This window comes from Dermacentor albipictus, unplaced genomic scaffold (assembly GCF_038994185.2).
Source record: "Dermacentor albipictus isolate Rhodes 1998 colony unplaced genomic scaffold, USDA_Dalb.pri_finalv2 scaffold_13, whole genome shotgun sequence".
Classification (NCBI taxonomy): domain Eukaryota; kingdom Metazoa; phylum Arthropoda; class Arachnida; order Ixodida; family Ixodidae; genus Dermacentor; species Dermacentor albipictus.
In genome coordinates, this window is record NW_027225567.1 from 4,207,659 (window position 1) to 4,228,253 (window position 20,595).

The 20,595-nt window shown below is 45.6% G+C and overlaps 1 protein-coding gene across 3 annotated transcripts in view; it reads left to right on the forward strand.

The window, feature by feature from the left end:
• LOC135912996 (receptor-type tyrosine-protein phosphatase F-like) overlaps nt 1-20,595 on the forward strand; it is a 110,676-nt gene that overhangs the window by 35,382 nt on the left and 54,699 nt on the right. For all 3 annotated transcript variants that reach the window (XM_065445606.2, XM_065445604.1, XM_065445605.1), the window contains exon 6: nt 9,349-9,687. In XM_065445606.2, coding sequence (XP_065301678.1) covers nt 9,349-9,687 — 339 coding nt within the window. The remainder of the gene's footprint in view (nt 1-9,348; nt 9,688-20,595) is intronic.

A 20,595-nucleotide genomic window follows, 5' to 3' on the forward strand; every position in this document is an offset into this window, starting at 1 on the left:
CAGATCAATGCCTGCTAGCCGAGTTGCTATCCACAAAATATGCCGATGGGGGCGCGACAAATCTAAGAAATCCGACTCACCGCGACCGGATAACGAATGAATATGTTCGCCCCTTGCTGGATCCCAACGCCTGTTTGTTCGCGCATACGGTCACGCGAACGGTGGCGCATTCGAACGACGCCTCACGAGATGGTCTTGCAGAAGCATGGATCAGTGCACTCGCCGAACGTCCGTGCAGCTTGCCGAGCCCGAACCAAAGAGGAAGCGCCTTCTTCTTTTCGCGCCCAAGTAACCCCGCCGTGAGGTGGTGTTAGCAGCGCAACACTCGCGCCATCCCTCGTACTGCGCTTCAACCACACCGACCGCCGCGGGCACCAGGCCACGCGGCGAAGCCAGATTACAGGAGACGGGAGCTATGCGGGAAAATGACGTATGAGGGGACGCGTGAGAGTCGCGCATCTCCACATGTTTTAGTAAATAATCTGCTTTTAACACTGCTTATTGTCCAATAATCTACAGGGTGTTTCAGCTAACTTTAGTCAGAGTTTATAATTATGCGGATGCACACTAAGACGACACGACCGAATGTATGTTGCTCACTTTTGCACGTAGTGTCATGCTATATTTTGTATTTTGCTTACTTAGATAATTAGTCAAGATTAAGTAACCAACTTCTGAAGCAACGAAGCAAGGAAAAAAATTCCAATTAGAAAGCTGCAGAGTTGTTTGAAAAACGTCGTAATAAACAGTTTCTGTCTTTTTTATATTAAGTATTAGGGCCAAACAATGAAATCTTCCTTACCTCATTAAGGAAACCTTCATTGCGGTGAGGCTACCTTATGTCACTCTGAAAGCTTCCTTACTAAGGGGCCCTCGGCGAAGGCTTCCTTGGTGCTTCCTCAGCATAAGGTAGCTCCAAAGGTACCTTCATGCGTCCTTTCGCCGCTCCTGGCCCTGAACGAGCGCTCCACCTCACTGCTTAACCACGTGACGTTTCCTTGTGCATGCGCGCTGTCGCCCACCTGCGGAGAAGCGCGAGCCCGGTACGTCTTGCCAGGCATGTTCGTTTCAGTCACGCGTGCGGCATGAAAGCGTTGCTAGGGGTTCCACGACGCCGGCGTACCAGAGTTGATCGAGCACATCAAGTTTCGCACTGTAATGCGCAACTTTTTTTAACTTCAGTAAACAAAACTAGAAGAACACGTCCACGCTTCTCTATATTAGCTCTTCAATTTAAAGATTGTGTGATGATACAACATTTTTAATAGAATAATGGTGTTCGCGTAAAGATTTTAAGAGATAACCTCGAACCCAGGCATGCGGGAACCACTCCTTACGTGAGGACGGGTGAAGGGAGCTTTCAGAGTACGCTTGCTTCCTCCATCGGTCCTTCGTAAGGAGGCCTCACGTAAGGTTAGGAAGCGCTCGAAGTAAAGGAACATTTCATTCTTTGGCCCTTAGTGTTTTCCAGCCTACAGTGCGGATTGCCGCGAAATACAAAAAGAAGCACCACGTGACATGCCCGCTTGCTCGTCGTGATTGCACTGCACTCAAGCGTTCCGCGCACAAACGAACATAGCATTTAGCCGGGTGGGCGGCCGCTGCGTCTGCTTGTCGCTATCACGAACCACCGCGAGGGAAGCACATCGCTGGCGTAAATCGCACAGCCAACGCCTTCGTCACTGACCTGTCGTCTGTTAAGCGGCAGCGCACCCTGCTAGATGCTATGTTCCTTTGTACGCGGACAGTTTAGGAGCGCTGCATTAACGGCGTGCAAGCCGGTATGCCACGTAGTATTTTTGTTTTGCATTTCGCGGGCATCCGCAGTAAGCTTAAAAAAACTAATACATAATAGATAGAAAATTAGAAACTGCTTAATCGCATGTTTTTCAAAGCGCTCGACATCTTCCTAATTAGAATTGTTTGCCTAATGTCGTTGCTTAAGAAGTTGGTTAATTTGTCTTGACTAATTATCTAATTAAGCAATATACAAAAAATAGCGGGACACACTACACGCAAAAGTTAGCAACATGCATTAGGTCGCGTCGTCTTAGAGTGCATCGGCATATTTTTAAACTCTGCCTGAAATTAGCTGAAGCACCCTGTATAGTACTGGCTGCACAGTTTTGGATGGTACTCGGCCTCTATTGAAAGTGGTGCACTGTGCTAGCCTCCACTGAAATAAAAAAAATTAATTGTTACACAGCCTCTTGAGCAAAAGACTGTTCGACCTATTGTTCCGGGATTCTAACAAGTAAAATAATGTAGACGGTGGCGCAGCCAGAAATATTGTTCGGGGGGGGGGGTGCAACGTTTTTCCATAACATTGCGGCTCGGCCTTCTTGTTATGGAATTTGTCGAGGGATCAAATACCTCAATAATAACTGCAATGCCATTGCAAAATATGCTGCCAACGAACTTGAACGCTACGCACAGTGACAAGTAAAATATGTATTTTTTCGTGAAAGAATATACATGTATTTCCCAAAATTTGCACCCGAAATAACTGATATGAATGCTTCCATGTTTTTTGTCTATTTAAATATAAACAACATATCACACGAACTTTAGAACTATATCAGTTCGATACCAGTAAAGCAGTACATGCCGCTGATATGAAAAATGTAAATGCCAGGAAATGAATACGTTGAGAACAAATATTTTAATGAAACTTTGTCATTCAAGAACCTTGTTTACATTTTTGTAAAGATGCAACGGCCAGGGAAAGGTCTCAATGACGCTGTTCTTTGTTCCAACGTATTGCGCAGGATCAGCTGTCACCGTCGTGTATTGTGAGTAATTGAACCGAAATTATAGTCGGAACAGAGAGCACATATAAAAATCATCCGATCTGCAGAATATACGAGCGCGAGTCAAATGGAAGTGAGCCAATGCAAATATATGGCAAATGGTGTACTTTATTTAAAAGTACTCTCCATGACCATTTAGACATTTGCCCACTGACTGAAGAGTCGCGTGATTCAAGTCTCATGGAACACTTTGGGTCGCTGCTTCAGAAAGTCTGTAACTGACTCTTTCACGTCATCGTCCGACACGAACCTGGTTCCCTTGAGCTGTTTTTTTAGTTGCCCCAAAACGTTGAAGTCCCAAGGCGACAGGTCTGGGATGTATGCGGATGTTCCAGCGTTTCCCACTTGAACTTTACCAGTTTTGTATTAAATACATCAGCGACGTGGGGGCAGGCATTGTCGTGGAGCGAGATGACTTCATTCGTCAAATTTTCACGTCATTTGTTCTTGATTGCGACATGCAGCCGATCCGGCGTTCCACAATATCGAAAACGATTGATAGCTTCTCCAGGTTGAGCAAATTGGATCAGTAATGGCGCCTGACGATCGTACAAAAGAAGTCAACGGCACTTTTCCGGCGCGAATGACGACCTTTGTTTTTTCTTTGGAGGCATGAATTGGGATGTTTACACTGTAAGCTTTGCCATCGTGTTTCAGGCTTGTAGTAGTGGCACCATGATTTCTCCCCAGTTACGATTGCAGACAAGAAGTCGTCACCCTCACTGTAATACCGGATCAGATGAGTGGAGGCAGCGCCGAACCTCTCCGTCTTCTGGCGGTGGTTCAAAATCTTGGCCATCCATTGCGCTCACAAGAGCCGATAATCGAGATGTTAAGGAATCATGCTGTGAACCGAACCGTGATTGATGTTCACACGCTCAGCCAGTTCATCGATGCTTATCCTCCGCTCTTGTCTAATCAGCTCATCAACGTTTGCAGTTGCGTTGGGGGTTATTGCACGGTGGCTTTGGCCCGGTCTTGGGTCATACTTGAAGCTTTTAGGGCCTTCTTTGAACCATTTGCTCCAACGGTTCACAGTGGCCAATGAAATACAATGTTCAACGTACACAGCAGCCATACGGCGATTAATTTCTCTTTGGGAAACACCTTCAGCCCTCAAAGACCTCACGACACCACGCTGTTCAACTTTTTGAGCGTTCATTATGTCACACAACCTTGTTCAATGCAGTGAATGAGATCATTAAAGAACATTTATCCTCACACCTGTGTGTAACTTTTGTAAATGAGAGATGCCTGTGTGCTACGCGCACGCATCGCAGATAATGAACCGAACCATTATTGCGTGGGATGGGTAGGCTCACTTTCATTTGACTCGCCCTTGTACATTAGAAATCCGAAGATACAATGAAATATAAAATGCGATGATACAGCTTGATAGAGGGCAAAAAAGTGTCACTGGAAAGAAAAGTTAACTGCAGGTATACACAAAACCGCCCAACAGGATATTTAAATATAAGTTAAAGTATGCAATCAATCTACGTATCTAAGAAAAAGTCACTTAGTGTAATGCAGCAAAGAAGGCAAATAAACATGCTGCGGAATCACAGATCACAAAATCCTAAGGCTCGCCCCACCCCTCGCTCCACTCCCCCCGATCCATCGCGCGTGATGGAAGGCGGCGCGCATCCTCTCCACTTTTCTTCCTTGCGCATAGAAGACTGAGCCACCATCGTCGGCTCACCCATGTCACCTTTCCATTACGCTTTCACTCGCACATAGAGCATGCGGCACGCGGTCATGATGTTATCTCCATGGACTTCATACGGAACATGAGGGTGACGGTGACTACAGGAATGCGCCTGAGTGGCCGCATAATTGCTATGGCAATTATATAATAAATGTATCCGGCAACTGAAGCGTCCCGCGGCTCATCAAAATTCCGCAACAGAAGAAGTATGATGATGATGAAGCAACATTCACTGGGCCCGAAATAAATCGGGGGTGCACGCAGGCACCAGACGGGGTGGTTCCCTAGTTACGGGACCCATATGTTTCCAGCAGCTCCTGGCCCCTGTCCGTCAGTGCGAGCTGAATCGGTAGGGCGGGGCTGGATAACAAGGTCTCCCATCGCTCAAGGGGTTGGGGATTGGGGGTGTTGGTGGGAAGGGGAGGAGGGGGGGTCTTGAGTCCTGTGCACTCTGCCAAGACGTGCGGCAGGGTGCCCTTTTCTCTTCTGCAAAAAGGACAGAGCATATCGTATTCCGCAGGGTACATGCGCTTCATCAGTACGGGATGCGCAAGCGATCCCGCCTGCGCTCGACGCAGGATCGTCTGTTGTTGCCTGGTGAGTTTGGGGTGCGGTTCTGGCAGTCTGCACCTTTCTTCTCGGTACATCCGGGTAATGTCGCGAAAGCTGGTAACCGGGTGCGGTAGCTCTTCCGGCTCGTGCTCGGCCCGGATTGACATTTCTCGGGCATGGTAGTCGGCGATGGTGTTGCCTGCTACCTGCGAGTGAGCCGGGACCCACATGAGCTCTATGGCTCTTCCCGGAGGCTTGTGCTTGGCTAGAATGGCTCGGGTCGCGGAGGAGATTACCCCCCTGCGGAAGCTTCTGTAGGCTGTCTTTGAGTCGGTGACTACGGTGTCCACGCTCGGCTGTGCGAGTGCGAGGGCTACGGCCGCTTCTTCGGCAACTGCGGGGTCTGTTGTCTTCAGGGACGCGCTGACGATCAGCCTCTCTTTTGAAGTAACCACCACGGCTGCACGGTCACTGTGTTTCTGGAGCGAGGCGTCCGCGTAGAGGACCCTGGGGTTCTCTTCCAGCTTACGGGCTAGGGCTTTGGCTCGCGCGGTGCGCCTCTCATCGTCCTTGCCCGGCGTCATGTTCCGGGGAAGGGGTTTTGTCTGAATTATCATTTTCCAGTCTTTCGGAAAGGCCGTCTTGATGGGTACTGGCTCGATCTGCCATCTTATCTTGCGTAGGACGGCTCGTCCGTGTTCCGTGTGACTGAGCCGGATTCTCTGATTAGAGAGGTGGACTTCGATGAGCTCCTCCACCTTGTTGTGGGCGCCCATGTCTAGCAGTTTTTGCGTGGATGAGTATATGGGTATGCCCAGTGCTTGTTTCGTTGCCTTACGAAGCATCGTGTTTAGGGTGTCCCTATTCGCCTTCGTCAGCTGGAGATACGGGGCGGAGTAGGTAACCCGCGACACGACGAACGCGCGTACCAGGCGCATGGCATCGTCCTCTTTAAGGCCTCGGTTTCTGTTTGATACCCTCCGAATCATACCAAGTATCTGTTCGGTTGTAGTCTTGATCTTTGTGATGGCGGCCTGTGCCTTTCCGTCGCTCTGAAGTAGTAGGCCGAGAATCCTAATCTGCTGTGTTGGCTTGATGGTCGTTCCGGCGATCGTGATAATCACGTTCGGCGGCAGCTCCTTCTTGGTTTTTCCCGGTTGGATCATGAGCAGCTCTGATTTCTGGGGAGCGCAGCTCAGTCCGCACGACTTTGCGTACTCGTGCACGGTCGTTGCCGCCCGCTGCAAGACTTCCTCCATCCAGGCATCGGATCCGGCTCGGGCCGTCCACACCGTAATATCGTCGGCGTAGAACGCGTGGTCCACGCCTTCAATTTGCTTGAGTAGATCGGGCAGGGGCAGCAGGGCCAGATTGAAGAGCAGGGGCGACAAGACTGATCCCTGAGGGGTGCCCCTATCGCCGAGCTCGACAGGGTCCGACTTCTCCTCCCCTATCCCGATGGTCGCCGTTCGGTTTGACAGAAAATCTTTTATGTAGCAGAATGTCTTTCTGCAGAAATGTCTTTCTAAACAGAAGAAGTAAAATCGAACTTTCACCCTACGACAATTCGCTGCGCCGCAGCAATGTATTTTTTTCTTTTGTGGGGCGGGGGCACTGAAAGGAAAAAAAAAAAAACCGAAGGAAAGCGTGTTGGGCACAATCGAATGCCTACTTCGGGCCCCTAATGTGGCTACCGAAAAAATATCGAAGAAACCGTGAGGCGCTTGGTCCACAGAGAACTATTCGCAACTCCAAATACGAAAACACCGGTGTACTTAGATTTAGGTGCACGTTAAAGAACCCCACGTGGTCGAAATTTCCGGAGTCCTCCACTACAGCGTGCCTCATAATCAGAAAGTGGTTTTGGCGCTTAAAACCCCATAATTTTATTCGCAACTCCCTCACTTTCGACTGTCTCTGCGCTCGCCCGCCGACCCCGCGCCAGCTTAGGCCGCTGCATGAAGTTTCGCGTTTCATTATTTACTGTTATCGGGAAGCGTGCGCTGCTGTGCGTTGACCGGCGTGGGCAGTTTCATCAGTTTCGTGGTGCTCGATAGCTGCGTGCTTTTGCCCCGCGATGTTTAACCTGTTTCACGACTCGCACCGCTCGTGCATCGAGCTGTGGTGCACGAATACCTCAAAAACAAGCCCTGCAAGGTTGTTCCGGGTGCCTAAAGACAACAGGTGAGCTCGCAGACACAAGGACATAAGAAGACGCATGTACACAAGCATGGCCCTCTCTATGTGTGTGCTCCATGAGTCTCCGGACGTCGCTGCGCCTTGATTGTGCTACACTTCCCTCTTACCGGTAGAGAAAGCTGACAAATAGATGTTTCTCGTCATTGTCACCTGGTCTATGACTTGTTTTTATGTGCAAAGTCTCATTCTGCAACTTCAGTGACTCGCCCAGCTTTCCATTCCGCTCTCACTGCTTTTTCTGTGTGTCACCGTTCTACAAGCGTACTAACAGCTCGAAAATCACTGTTCTTGTTTATGTATCATCTCAGTAGTTGCCGATGGGAATACTGCGTGAACGACCTTCATGTGTAGGGATGATACGCTTTCTTTTTTGTCTGGAAAGCATGAGCATTGCAAGTGTCCTATATATGCGGATTTTTGCAGTTCGTGTTTATTACAAAAAGGACTGCCCGGTAGGCATGGCTTAGTGCCTTAAGTGACGTAATTTTATTGCTAAGCATTGCATTCGGGGGGAAAGAAAAGTCTTGTTGTTGGCTTATTTCACCTGGTCATTGAGTGAAGAATAGGCCTTTCTGCGAATGTTTTCTAGCTGCTGCTGCAAAAGCTGACTACCTGCTGTTCCCCCTTGCCACCGTTACTCAAGTTGTGTCCAAGTGCAAAATAATGTGATAATGTGTATTTCAGTTTTTAGTACAATGTTATTTTTGTTCGGCCATGTCTTTTTCATGTTGTTCAGTAGTTATAAACATGTCAATTATTTTACGTAGTTTTGTGCAGGTTTATAAGTGAGCTCTTCATTTTTCTTTCTTTTTTGTATGGCTGTCAATAAAACAATCTTAGCATTTTATTCTGTTTTTAGGTATATTGCGTGTCATCGTATTTGGCATTACCGGTGAATTTTCTTTCTTTAGTTGTCATGACTATGTCATACACGTCGTCCAGTTTTGTGCAATATTTCAATGAGTATACCAGAAGCTCTCAGTGAGCATATCAGAAGCTCTTATGCACTTTGGTCTTCAGGGCATTATATAAAAATCTTTTATATGTGTGCACATGAAACGGCCTTTGCGTTTTCTTGAGCTTTATTTTTTTGTTATTTCACTATCTGGGAACTTTTGTGTTGTTTAGTGCTCATGTCATGTCATGCATTTTTCACTTTTGTTTATTTTTGAGCGTGTATCATACCAAGTTATGCGAAAATCTTTTCAAAACCGAAGTGAATAAAAGGAGGCCAAAGATCTGTTGTGTTGGAAGTGGAATTTATGTATGTTCTTGTCCATACTCAAAGTATGGACAAGACTGCGTGCGTGCTAACGCATACAGAACCCACGGCACACCACGCGCCAGTTCACAAACACTGCCTGGGGTAGCGCGCGCTTGCGATAAAAAAAAAAAAAACCGCGCCGCGGACAGGCAAAAAGAAAGCAAAAGTGAAGGTGCGCGGGGCATGGGGAAGGGTGGAGTGGGAACGGGTCGTCATCAAAAAAAAAAAAAAAAGCGAAGGACGCTTGGGTGATGAGGCGCCGCTCGGCTGCTGTTGCTTCTGCCACGACAACGTAAACAAGCGTGTGTGCCGCCATTTCACCAAAGTATCGCCCTCCTCCAAGGGCCATAACTGAAGGCGACCTTGGCACTAGCGTTTAAAAAGCGTCTGCTTAAAAACAGCCAATGGCAGCCATGCGGAGATTCACCCGTGGGGCTTCACTGCCTGCCTACGCGGCCACTTCAGTAGTTTCTTTAGTTTCTTCGAATCATCACTGTTAGAATAACCAGTCTCCAGCATGTGAAACAAATGCATACATCATGGCCACATGTGGCTGTGCTTAGTCTTAGGAGTGGTATCAGTGGTCTTCTAGTCATCTAGGAAAGCCAAATCCTGAGTAACCTTCCTCAAATTAGGCTACCTCGTGAACGGTGCAGAAGCATTCCGGTGCATACGACTAGCCCCCTCTAATATATATATATATATATATATATATATATATATATATATATATATATATATATATATATATATATATATATATATATATATTACGGTGGTACAAAGAGCACGGGCTCTTTTCTTTTTTTTTACAGCTCCGGGTGCACCGATGAACATTGTGCGACAGTCGCCGTGGCGTATAAGACAGGATAATGCACGACAACTGGCCGTAACCATCCTTGAACCAGTGTCTTGGAACTCCAGTCCAGCCGGCTTCCGCCTGCGATGGGAACCCAATGAACAAAGCAACGAATCGGCTACGGATTTCGATTTGCCTCTCCATGCGATGGGGCGCAAGAAGGATTTGAACGTCACGCTGTCTTTGAAGCCTGGACATGAATACACGCTATTTGCGAGCGCACGTGGGGTCGGGGACTTCGGGGAAGTCCTCATAGGCCCCGAGACGTCGGTGACGATGGAAACTACTCCACTGGGTGAGTCAATGGGAAACATGTCTGTAATAAATTAAGGACTAGTAAATTGGCTAAAATGAAATCACGAGGGAGATTCCTGGAGGGTACTGCAGTTTGAGTAAAGCGAAGTATACCTGAAGACAAATTGCAGCGCACACATTAAGCTTTCACGTAAAAACACCTAGTCGGAATGACCAGAAACTTGTGTTCGCGACTTAAGATTACAAGTGTGTCACGCAATTCATGTCTTCAGCCTAATATTATTATAGCTTTCGTGCATGACAACTATCTCTACATAGCAAAGTAGTTTTTTTCCAAAGCATAACATGGTGTTGATTTGAACTCCTTTCTTAACGACATAAAAGCATCTCAGGAATGAATTATTCTTTCTGTTGATAGGGATAATCCTCGCAGATGTTTCTATCTTGTTCTTCATCCACTGATAGTGCAAACAATCTATCCGGAATTGTTGCAGCTCAAACTTCAGACCATGCTACAGCATTGACTGGAAGATTGGAACACCATGCTCAGCGTGATAATGACCTACAAAGTCAGCTCGTTTCGCATGTCCGCAAGGTATGCCGCGGCTTAGAAGAGGCCTTAATAACAGAAACAAATGAACTTCGCAAGCCATTTAACATAATTAAAACGCGTATTTTCAGATTTAACCGGCATTCGTGCCTGTGGTTCAGCAGTCATTCACCAATAATTATTACCATGTTGAGCTTGCACGGTGCATTACACATTCCTCCAGAATATCCTTTTCACTGAGTGGATGGCTTTCTATTAGGCCTAGTATCTCTTGTTAGCACGAATTAACAAGCCCTTGAGCGAAAAAGTATGCCTGTGGATAAAGGTACGTCCAACGTATCCCTTCAATATTTAAATGTAGTAGCATTCTTGGCATAGTACGACCACCTTTCTTTTTATGTATCTAGCTAATGCACAAAAATATAGGCTGGTCCTGGAGATAGTGCAGTGTAAATGTGTTGGCTGATCCCAAGGTTGCGCATTTTATAAATGTGGGTCCTTGGTGTGAATATGTACCACTGGGTATGTGCCACTGAACATGTTTGATGACAGCTACGTATGTGCCTTTGCAGCTGCTGGGTATGCGCGACTGGTTATGTGCCGCTCTTCCATGAAGCTCTTTGTCGCCAAATGTGTCACTTTGTATGTGCCACTGGGTGTTCGCGGACTTAACGGTGGCACCGCCAGAAGGCGCAGCGTGCACAGAGGGAAGTGCGCTAGAGGAGCTCGGCTGCAGTACACGCCTCATACACGACGCGTTTCCGTTATTCACGCACCTGAATAGTCACCGCAGATGAGTTCTGTCGGAATATTTTTTTTTACAGGGGCGTTAGGTGAATGGGGAAATTTTTTTACGAACCTGCGCCTGACTTATCTCGCTGGTTTCGGCATGTTTTACGTTCGTATGCGGCGGGCATAAACATGTAGAACAGCTAAATACGCGTTTCCTTCTTTGAACGAGTACACTCTGTGTGTTGTAGTGCAGATCTCCTGAGTAAAGCGCGAGACACACGGTGCAATTTTGCGTGTCATCCGTCATACGGCGCGTTGTGTCCGACTTGCCGGATACGATGATTCGGGAAACATGTTACGAATGAGCGAGCGACGCGTAGGTCCGCCCAGAGCCTGGCGCCCCAGCATGGGCGCTCAGAATACTGCGTAACTTCGCACAGAAAGTGAAAGCAGACGTGTTTGCGCAGCTCTCCCCTTTTAAACAAACGATGGCAATTAGCTCCATCAAAACAAATCTGCACAATTAATCTAGGGCTGTTTGATAAACTAGTCCATAGAAATGGCTGGGATAGATTTTTATTTACTGTGTCACCGGGAAATATGCATCGTGAATTTGTAGCTGCGCTTGATTATTTTAGGCAGGCGGCAACACGTGTTGTCAAAATTAGGAAACGTAACTTGAGCCAGCGAATGGATGACCAGCGAAATCCTAACCGCTATAAAGGAAAAAGACTTGCTGTGGACTACGGCCAAGCGCTCGTCAAACTGCGATGACACGAGCTTAAAATATAAATGTGTCAGAAACAAGATAAATGCAATGATTTGATTTACGGAACGCACATACTTTAGAAAGAAACTTCAAGAAGCCCTATCTGACATAAACACGTAATCTCTTATCAACAATCTTAGAGGCGGTAACATTTCAACGCCTAAACCACGTCTTTTGTCTTATTTTTCTGCAGATGATGAAACTCTGGCAAACTTATTTAATCAGTCATTTTCAAGTATCTCAGGGCTGAGAAACGGCGTCCATCTGTGTGCACTTTAACCGATAGTTTGCTAGATACAGCATATGTTCCCTTACTCTTCCATGATGAATTGATGTACATTGTTTTTAATCTTAAGATTAATAAATCACTAGGCTTTTACAAAATATCTGTCAGTGAACTCCAGAGGAATTTCGACGCAATTAAACATGTATTGCTATCTCTTCTAAACTTTATTTTGGATGCTGGTGTGATTACAGTTGAAATGAAAACCATAATAATAATTCCACTTCATATGCAAGGTGCACGCAATAATATTGAAAATTACAGACCTATTTCGATAATCCCCTGTATAGCTCAAATATTAGAGAAACATGTGGTTTTTACGATAACACATTTTCTAGATAAGCATAGTGTACTATCATCAAATCAGTACGGATTCGTGCAGTGGAAGGGCACGTAAGCACTGTTATGTTTCTTTGATCTATTAAATTCCACAATAGATCGCAACTGGGTATCTTGCGCTCTCTTTGTGGATGCCTCTAAGGTATTTGACAGTGTTTGTCATGATATTTTGTTACAGAAACTGTCTCTGCGTGGCCTTCGTGTATTATTCTTGAATCTATTAACTTTCTGAAGGATAGGCAACAGTGAGTAAAAGTGCGTAATAGGTTAAGCGCTCTTACATGTATTTATTCTGGAGTCCTTCAGGCCTCAATATTAAGTCCCCTGCTCTTGAACATTTTTGTGAACGCCTCGTTAGATATAGTAGGTGATTATATATACCAATACGCCGATGATACAGTTCTTGTATCCTGTGCAACTAATCTCTCCGATGCAATTAGTTCCTTACAGAATAAGGTAACCAAAGCTATGCACTGGTTCGCGCCAAATTTAATAAGCGTCAACCTTTCTAAAACGCAATTTCTATGCTTTCATTAACCCCATGAAAAAAATACTGCCTTTGAAACCATTATTCTTACAGAGATATGACTGTTATACATGTAAACATCAACCAGTTAAATACGCATCTTCTGTTAAGTATCTTGAATTACGTTTTGACTGGAATCTTTTATGGAACTCGCACTTGCCCCCACCTCTGTAACAGGTTTCGCGCGGTCTCGCATGTATTATTCAGCATGCGATGTCTTATGCCAATCACCGTGCAAAAAAATTATTGTGAATGCTTTAGGCTAGTTTGCTACATTATGGCTTGATTGTTTATGGTCACGGTACCCTTAGATGGTGCTCACGAATTAAATAAATTTCACGTTCACTGTTGTCGATAATGGCTTACGATATATGTCCAAGGAAAGATACAGATGTGTTCAAGCTGTTGAATTTGTCAAACTTCACTTCCCTGATTGTCGAAAGTGTTGTAGTAAAACACTTCTGCAATAGTAATATTAAGATACGGTATACACCATCCCGTTCCCTTTGACCGAAAGAACTGTATGTGATCTCCAAGACGGCAACAAAGTGTGGAAGAAGAACGCGGCAATATTAGGTTCCAGCCATATTTAATAAATTACCAGCGCCTGTGTTAAAAGCTAACACAAGACGCGCGATCCAGAAATTACTCAGGATTTCCGAAGTTTAAAAGAACATTTTTGTATAACTTCTTCAATATTTCGTTCCGACCCGCTAATAGCTAACTCCGCTAATAACCATGTGCAATTTTCTGTGACCTGCCTATCAGGCACTGCCAGTCAAGCCCTCTGAGGCTTTGGAAGCCCTCCTACCTGTATGTTGTTTTTCTTTAAACAGAATAAAAATTGCATTGTATTGTATTACTTCGCGGCTATAAATGGTCCACATGTCTGTGTTATCTATACGATGTCATATTCCTTTCATCAGCTTTCACGAGTCATCTAACGCGTCTATCGCCTATTCTTGCTATTTTCCGAAGCATTGGCCTGCAAATGAACTCATCCGATTGCCACTTTGGACGTCGTCAAATTACCGTTCTTGGCCAACTCGTCAGTGCCGCTGACGTTCAACCTGACTTTCACAAGATTCGCTCTGTCCAGAACTTTCCTGTTACGTCTTCCGCCGCAGACGTAAGAAGCTTTGTTGGGCTATGCTCGTATTTACGGGGTTTTATGAAGCATTTCATCGAAACCGCTTGCCCATTCACCGATTACTTAAGAAGGACGTTCCTTTTACATGGCGCTTTGCCCAAACCCAATTCTTCTCCGCTCTCGTACGATTGCTCACCGCTCCCCTATTGCTGGCTCATTATGATCCATCTGCCGCCACTGAACTTAACAGGGACGCCAGAGACCACGGAGTTGGGGCAGTACATGTTCAACGACAGCGTAACGCAGAGCGCGTAATTGTATACACCAGCCACCGCCTGTCACCTGCCGAGAGGAATTTTCCAGTTACCGAATGGGAGTGCCTGGCGTTAGTTCGGGCAGTTGCCAAATTCCGCCCCTACTTGTATAGCCACACATTTTCCGTGGTTATCTATCACGACGCCTTGTGCTGGCTCTCCTCACTTAAAGACCCCACTGGCCAATAGGGTAGATGGGCGCTACGGCTCCAAAAATGCACACTCGCTTTTTTATACAAGTCAGGCCATTTGCACTAGAACGCCAACTGCCACTGCCGTCAACCTATCAACTGCCCTGAATATGATGCGCATGGCACCGACTCTTGCGTACTGGCCATTTCTGATCTGCACGACATCCGCACTGAACAACGACGTGATGACTGCTTGCATGTTCTCATCGATCGTCTCAATTCTAGACATTCGGGGCCCACGCTGCGCATGTTTGTACTCCGCGACGACGTTCTCTACCGTCGCAGCTTACGCCCTGAAGGACCAGAATTTTAGCTTGTTGTACCACGCCATCTCCGGACGTCCGTTCTTGAGCAGTCGCATGGCGCGCCTGCTGCCGGTCACCTTGGCGTTTCGCGTACTTACGACCGTGTACGGTGCTGCTTTCACTGACCAGGGCTGCACCGCTCTGTGCACCGCTACGTTGCAGCCGGTACACTTTGTCAGCTCCGCTGACAAAGTGTACCGGCTAAACCGGTAAACAGCTGGGCTGCCCGCTGCCCACTGGGCTGCCCGCTGCCCGCTGCCCACCTCTAAACAGCTGGGCTGCCCGCTGGACGCCTTCACCCCATCGATGTGCCATCACAACCATTCTTTCGCGTCGGTCTCGATCTTCTCAGCCCTTTTCCAACGTCGAAATCTGGCAGTAAGTGGGTCATTGTCGTTACTGATTACGGGTCCCGGTACGCGATCACGCGAGCTCTGCGCACAAGCTGTGTAATAGAGGTGGCTGATTTACTTTTACATGACGTCATCCTCCATCAAAGCGCACCCCGGAATCACCTCACTCATCGCGGCCGCACCTTCTTGCCCCGAGTAGTTGAAGACCTACCTCACTCCTGTTCTGCCGAGCACAAGCTTTTCACCACCTACCACCCGAAGACCAACGGACTGACGGAGCAGCTCAATCGCTCGTTGACAGAAGGGATGTCTATGTACGTTTCTGACGACCACAGTGATTGCGCAGCACGTTACCCTTTGTCACTTTCCCCTATAATTCCTCCCATCACGAGACCGCTGGCTTTTCGCCCCTTTACCTTCTGTTCGGCCACCGCCCTTCTTTGCCCTTTGACACCCCGCTTCCTTCCACGACGAGCACTCTCAGTGAATATGCTCAAGACGCCTTCACCCGGGCTCACACGGCACGCCAGATTACCAGCTCCCGGCTCACTGTCTCAGGCCGCCCAGAAGATCCGGTACGACAGCTGACATCGGTACGTTCGATTAGCTCCTGGCTCCGTTGACCTCCCATGGACACCATGTCACCGCGTCGGCTTCTCTGAAAAGCTGCTGCAGCACTAAACAGGGCTGCGATATTGCATCAGCTTTGGATGTGAACTACGAGATTGCTCCGCTGGACTCGCATGTCCCCACGGACGTTGTGCATGTGTCCCGGCTGAAGTCTTACTTTGCCACTGTTCACATCCCTTACATTTAGCGCCGAGACGGCGCCTTTATAGGCGGGGCTTACGTTACGGCGCTACCAAGAGTCGCACCAGTTAGAAGACGATTTGATGTGTAGAGGTAGAATCGCTCTCGACAGCCTTCATGTTTATGCATCGTTGTCTCTCGTGTAAATATAGCAAATACATCTTTATATGCGATTTCTGCAGCGTAACAATATTATTGTAGATTTAAAAATTAAGGAACGAAGCTTTGCGCTACAACTTAAGGAACGAAGCTTTGCGCTACAACTTCGATAGTATCATATGATGCAAGTTTCGCTCACGTTTGGTGACCTAGAGCCCTATAACGTAAAACTATTCCCTTATGTTTTAATTCCAATCTCCTGACGTGAAATTTGCGTAACCGCCGATGCAAACATCGGGTGGTCACCCGCAGGGTTGCCTTAACAGAACCAATCAAACGCCCTCCTCGTTCATAGGACGTTACTTTTTGCTTGAAAAACGAATAACACTGCCTACACTGAGCGGCTTGTCTTATCTAATGGGCTCACAAGAGGCGAGGAGCACGCTCAAGGGGAGATGCACTCGATGGGGCCGAGTCACTGCACTGAAAATTGGTAACCGGATGAAAAGTGTGATGCTGGTGTATGTGATTGGACTGCTTTCCCTTACTTAGCTTACGGAGGCTCGTCGACAATCGCGGCGGCATGCAACGGAAGCTTAAGAATGACGCTAAAACAGATTCTTAGCAAAGAAGAAAGAATAGTTGTCAGAACGAGGTCGTAAACGTGCCGAAAGTGCTCGAAAACGTTACGCGGCCGCGCAAAAAGTTTCATTACACGCAAATAAACCCATGCTCTCCGGCAAGTGCGAGTAGCCAGTGCATGAGCGATCGGCGGCAGTCATCTTTTATTCCTTTCGGAACAGAGCAGCCTGCGGCTACTCAGAAGAAAATTGAGTTTTGTTTGGCATATTATAGCATCTTTAATGCGTACACATCACTTTGACGTGTTGAGTTTTTGCGGTTTTGTGATGCCGCGTGACAGGCAGGTGAAGTGGGTGCAGCCCGAGAACTTTTGGCCAATAGCCGAGGGCTAATGGCGAAAAGGCGTCGAATCATAAATAATTATTTTTCCTTTGTATGGTAAAATCATACATAATCAGTGTGTACACGTCATATCAGATGGGGAGCTATCGCGGTTTTCGTGGCGTTGCGTGTCAGAAAGGTGAAGGGGGGGGGGGTGAGTGAGTGAAACCACTTTATTTGGCCCACTCTAGACATAAGCAAACTCAACGTCATCCAGCTAGGCCCACTCGGGGACCATCAGGTGAAACCTGACGGTCCTCTCGCGAGCCCTCTGGACTGCCAGGATTTAAGAGGTCTGATCCTGTGCCCTAATTAGCCTCATCATTTCCTCTTGGGTTAAAGGGAGACCGGCAGAGGCGCAGCCCCACAGGACATGTTCGAAGTCCGCATGGTCCAAAAAAGTTTTTGATCAATCGCAGAGGGCTGATTGCAGAATTAGAGCAGAAGAGTTTGGAATAGTTTTACGTTATAGAGCCCGTACAGTCCGACTTGGTTGAAAAGATGTTTGGCGACCATGGCATTGTCGTCATCATGTGATGCATATTGTTATTTGATCACACTCGGGAACTGACGAGGCAGACAGTCCGAAGAAGTGCTGCTTCTTAGCTGCGTAGAAACCTTTGTGAAAATTGGGACTTCTGTTGTTTATTTATTTATTTAACCATACCGCAGGCCAATTCTTTGGCCCTAACAGGAGCGGCATTTTCGGAATGACAAACAGTATATAACAGCAATAAATTCGCAAACAGCAAAAGGGGCAAAAGCAACAGCGCTAACACAATGAAGCAATTCTAAAAAAAAAGAAACCAAAACAGACAGAACAGAACTAAACCAGCAGCAAATGCCTACATTTATACAATTGCAAGTTTCTATTGCTCACAAAAGAAACGTTCCAGTTTTCCCGAAAAGTCGTCGGCCTTGGTAACACTTGGCGGCAACTCATTCCGTTCTTTAAATGTTCTAGGGAAAAAACTGCATTTGTAAAAATTAGTTTTCGCAAAAATAGGTCTCAGTGAATGTTCTGCTGTGTGCCTTGTTTTCCTAGTAGCAGTAGGTTGAACATAACTTGATTCAGATAGGGCAATTTTTCCGGACATAAAATTGTGAAGTAACAAAAGTCTGTTTATTTTTCTACGAATCTCCAATGTTTTAATGTTATTACGTTTCATCAGAGACGATGGTGAATCCATCCTTCTATATTTTCCGAATATAAACCGTACAGCCTTTCTTTGAACACCCTCAAGTTTTATTATATCCGTCTTAACATGTGGGTCTCACAGCGCAGACGCGTACTCTAACTTCGGCCTACCACATGCGTTATAAGCTAGAAGCCGAGCACTTACAGGAGCATTTCTAAGTTTCCTCTCAAGAAAACAAAGCTTTTGAAAAGCTGACGCACAGATATCTGAAATGTGCACAACCCATGCAAGATTACTGGTAGGAGTTACCCCCAGGTACTTATATTTATTAACCTCCTTTATAATGCTGCCGTTAATGTGGTAAGTGAAGGTACTCGGACACTTTTTCCTTGCTACACGTAGAAGAACAGTTTTTTCCCTATTCAGTTCCATGCCCCAGTTCTCACACCAGTCGTGAATTGCCAGAACAGTTGCTTGTAAAGAGGCGTGGTCATTTGCATTCGAGATTGTTTTACAAACCACACAATCATCAGCAAATAATCTGATTGAGACATCCATTGGTATTACCTTCGTTAAATCATTTATATAAATTAAGAACAACAATGGCCCTAACCCACTCCCATGTGTAACCCCCGAGGTAACTGGCAGCACACTGAAAGAAACATCCTGCACTTGTACAAACTGTTGCCTATGATTAAGGTACGCGGAAATCCACCTAACAACAAAGAGTGGAAGTCCAATGCTCTCCAACCTAAACAATAATTTATTATGCGGTACCTTGTCAAATGCCTTGCAAAAGTCCATAAGCAATACATTTACTTGGCCAGTCATGTCAAGAACACTAAACAAATTATGCAATGTCGATACTAGCTGTGTAACTGTTGACATACCCTTTCTGAACCCGTGCTGATGAACCGATAAAACTTTATGTTCAAATCAAATCAAATCAAATCAGTTTATTTTTCATCTCAAGGATGAGGGCAGGCTCGGGATAAAAGTGACATCAGTCACTTGAGGGGAACCCGAGCCTCCCTGATACATGGAATGCATTGAGGACAAACGAACAAAATTCGTTCATAGCAAGAAGGGGTTAATATTTACAAGTCGTAATACACATAGATTCATCATGAACTGAAAATATAGATATACAGATTCCTTTACGGTTAAATTATACAGTATAATACATGAACACAAATTCCAATATACACTGAAAGTTTAGTTAGTGATAAACAATATTGCGTTGATTTCATGATAAAAGGGCTTCCCTAATAACACGTATGCCACATTCTTCAATTATTATCTTTTTTTAATTAATTTGTTTAATAAAACAGGAACAGTGAAGCGAAGCATTTGTCGGCCAAAGTGTGTTCTGCACAATGGAATGATCCAGTGTTGTTGGTGACGAGTAGGGTATGGGATAGTGTATGGTTCAAGTTGAAAAATATCCAAAAAAGCTCGATTGCTATGGAGCACGGATTTTTTATATCTTATTGCCAGGTAATACTCGTAAAGCTGATGAATTGGGATAATGTTAAACCGCTTAAATAATTCACCCGTATGTGCATAGTAGTCAATATTAGCAATGTGCCTAATCGCTTTTTTCTGTAGTTTGTATAGTCTATTAATGTTCGTTGCTGTTGTACTTCCCCATACCAAAAAACAATAACTGACATGCGATAAAAACAAGCTGTTATAAAGTGTTATCTTAACCGAAACTGGAAGCAAGGAACGCAGTCGTGCAAGTATACCTACACATTTGGAAATATTAGTTATTAGTTTATTAATTTGTGGTTCCCATGACATTATACAATTAAAAAACACTCCTAAGGTTTTAACCGTCTCTACAATTTCAATCGTCGCGCTACCTAAGCGTATGGCATCGTGTGGAGAAGTAAGCTGCATCCGCGAGTGAAAAATAACAGCTTTTGTTTTTGATGCGTTAATGACTAATGAATTTTGCTCACTCCATGCATATAGGTTCTCTAATGTAGTGTTGATAAGTGTAGTCAATGCATTCATATCGTTACCGGTGAAGAAAATGCTAGTGTCATCGGCATAGATTACATATTTAAGTTTATCATTAATTTTTACAATGTCGTTGATGTATAAGTTAAAAAGCAGCGGCCCTAAAATGCTACCTTGTGGTACCCCAGTGATTATCGGCTGAAGAGAAGAGCAGTAATTGTTAATTTTTACACATTGTGATCGGTACTTAAGATATGATTTCAAGAGTGAAAGTGGGATGCCACGAATACCATACATTTCTAGTTTTTCAATTAAAGTGTAGTGACAGAGACGATCAAAGGCCCTGGAAAAATCTATAAAGATTCCAATGCAGAGTTTCCTATCTTCAAAAGATTCTAGAATTATTTCTTTTTGGGCTAGTAAAGCAGTCTCAGTCGACCTGCCTTTCATAAAACCGTATTGCGATTTTGTTATTATGTGATATTTGGTGCAAAAGTTTATAACTCTTTTAAAAATAATT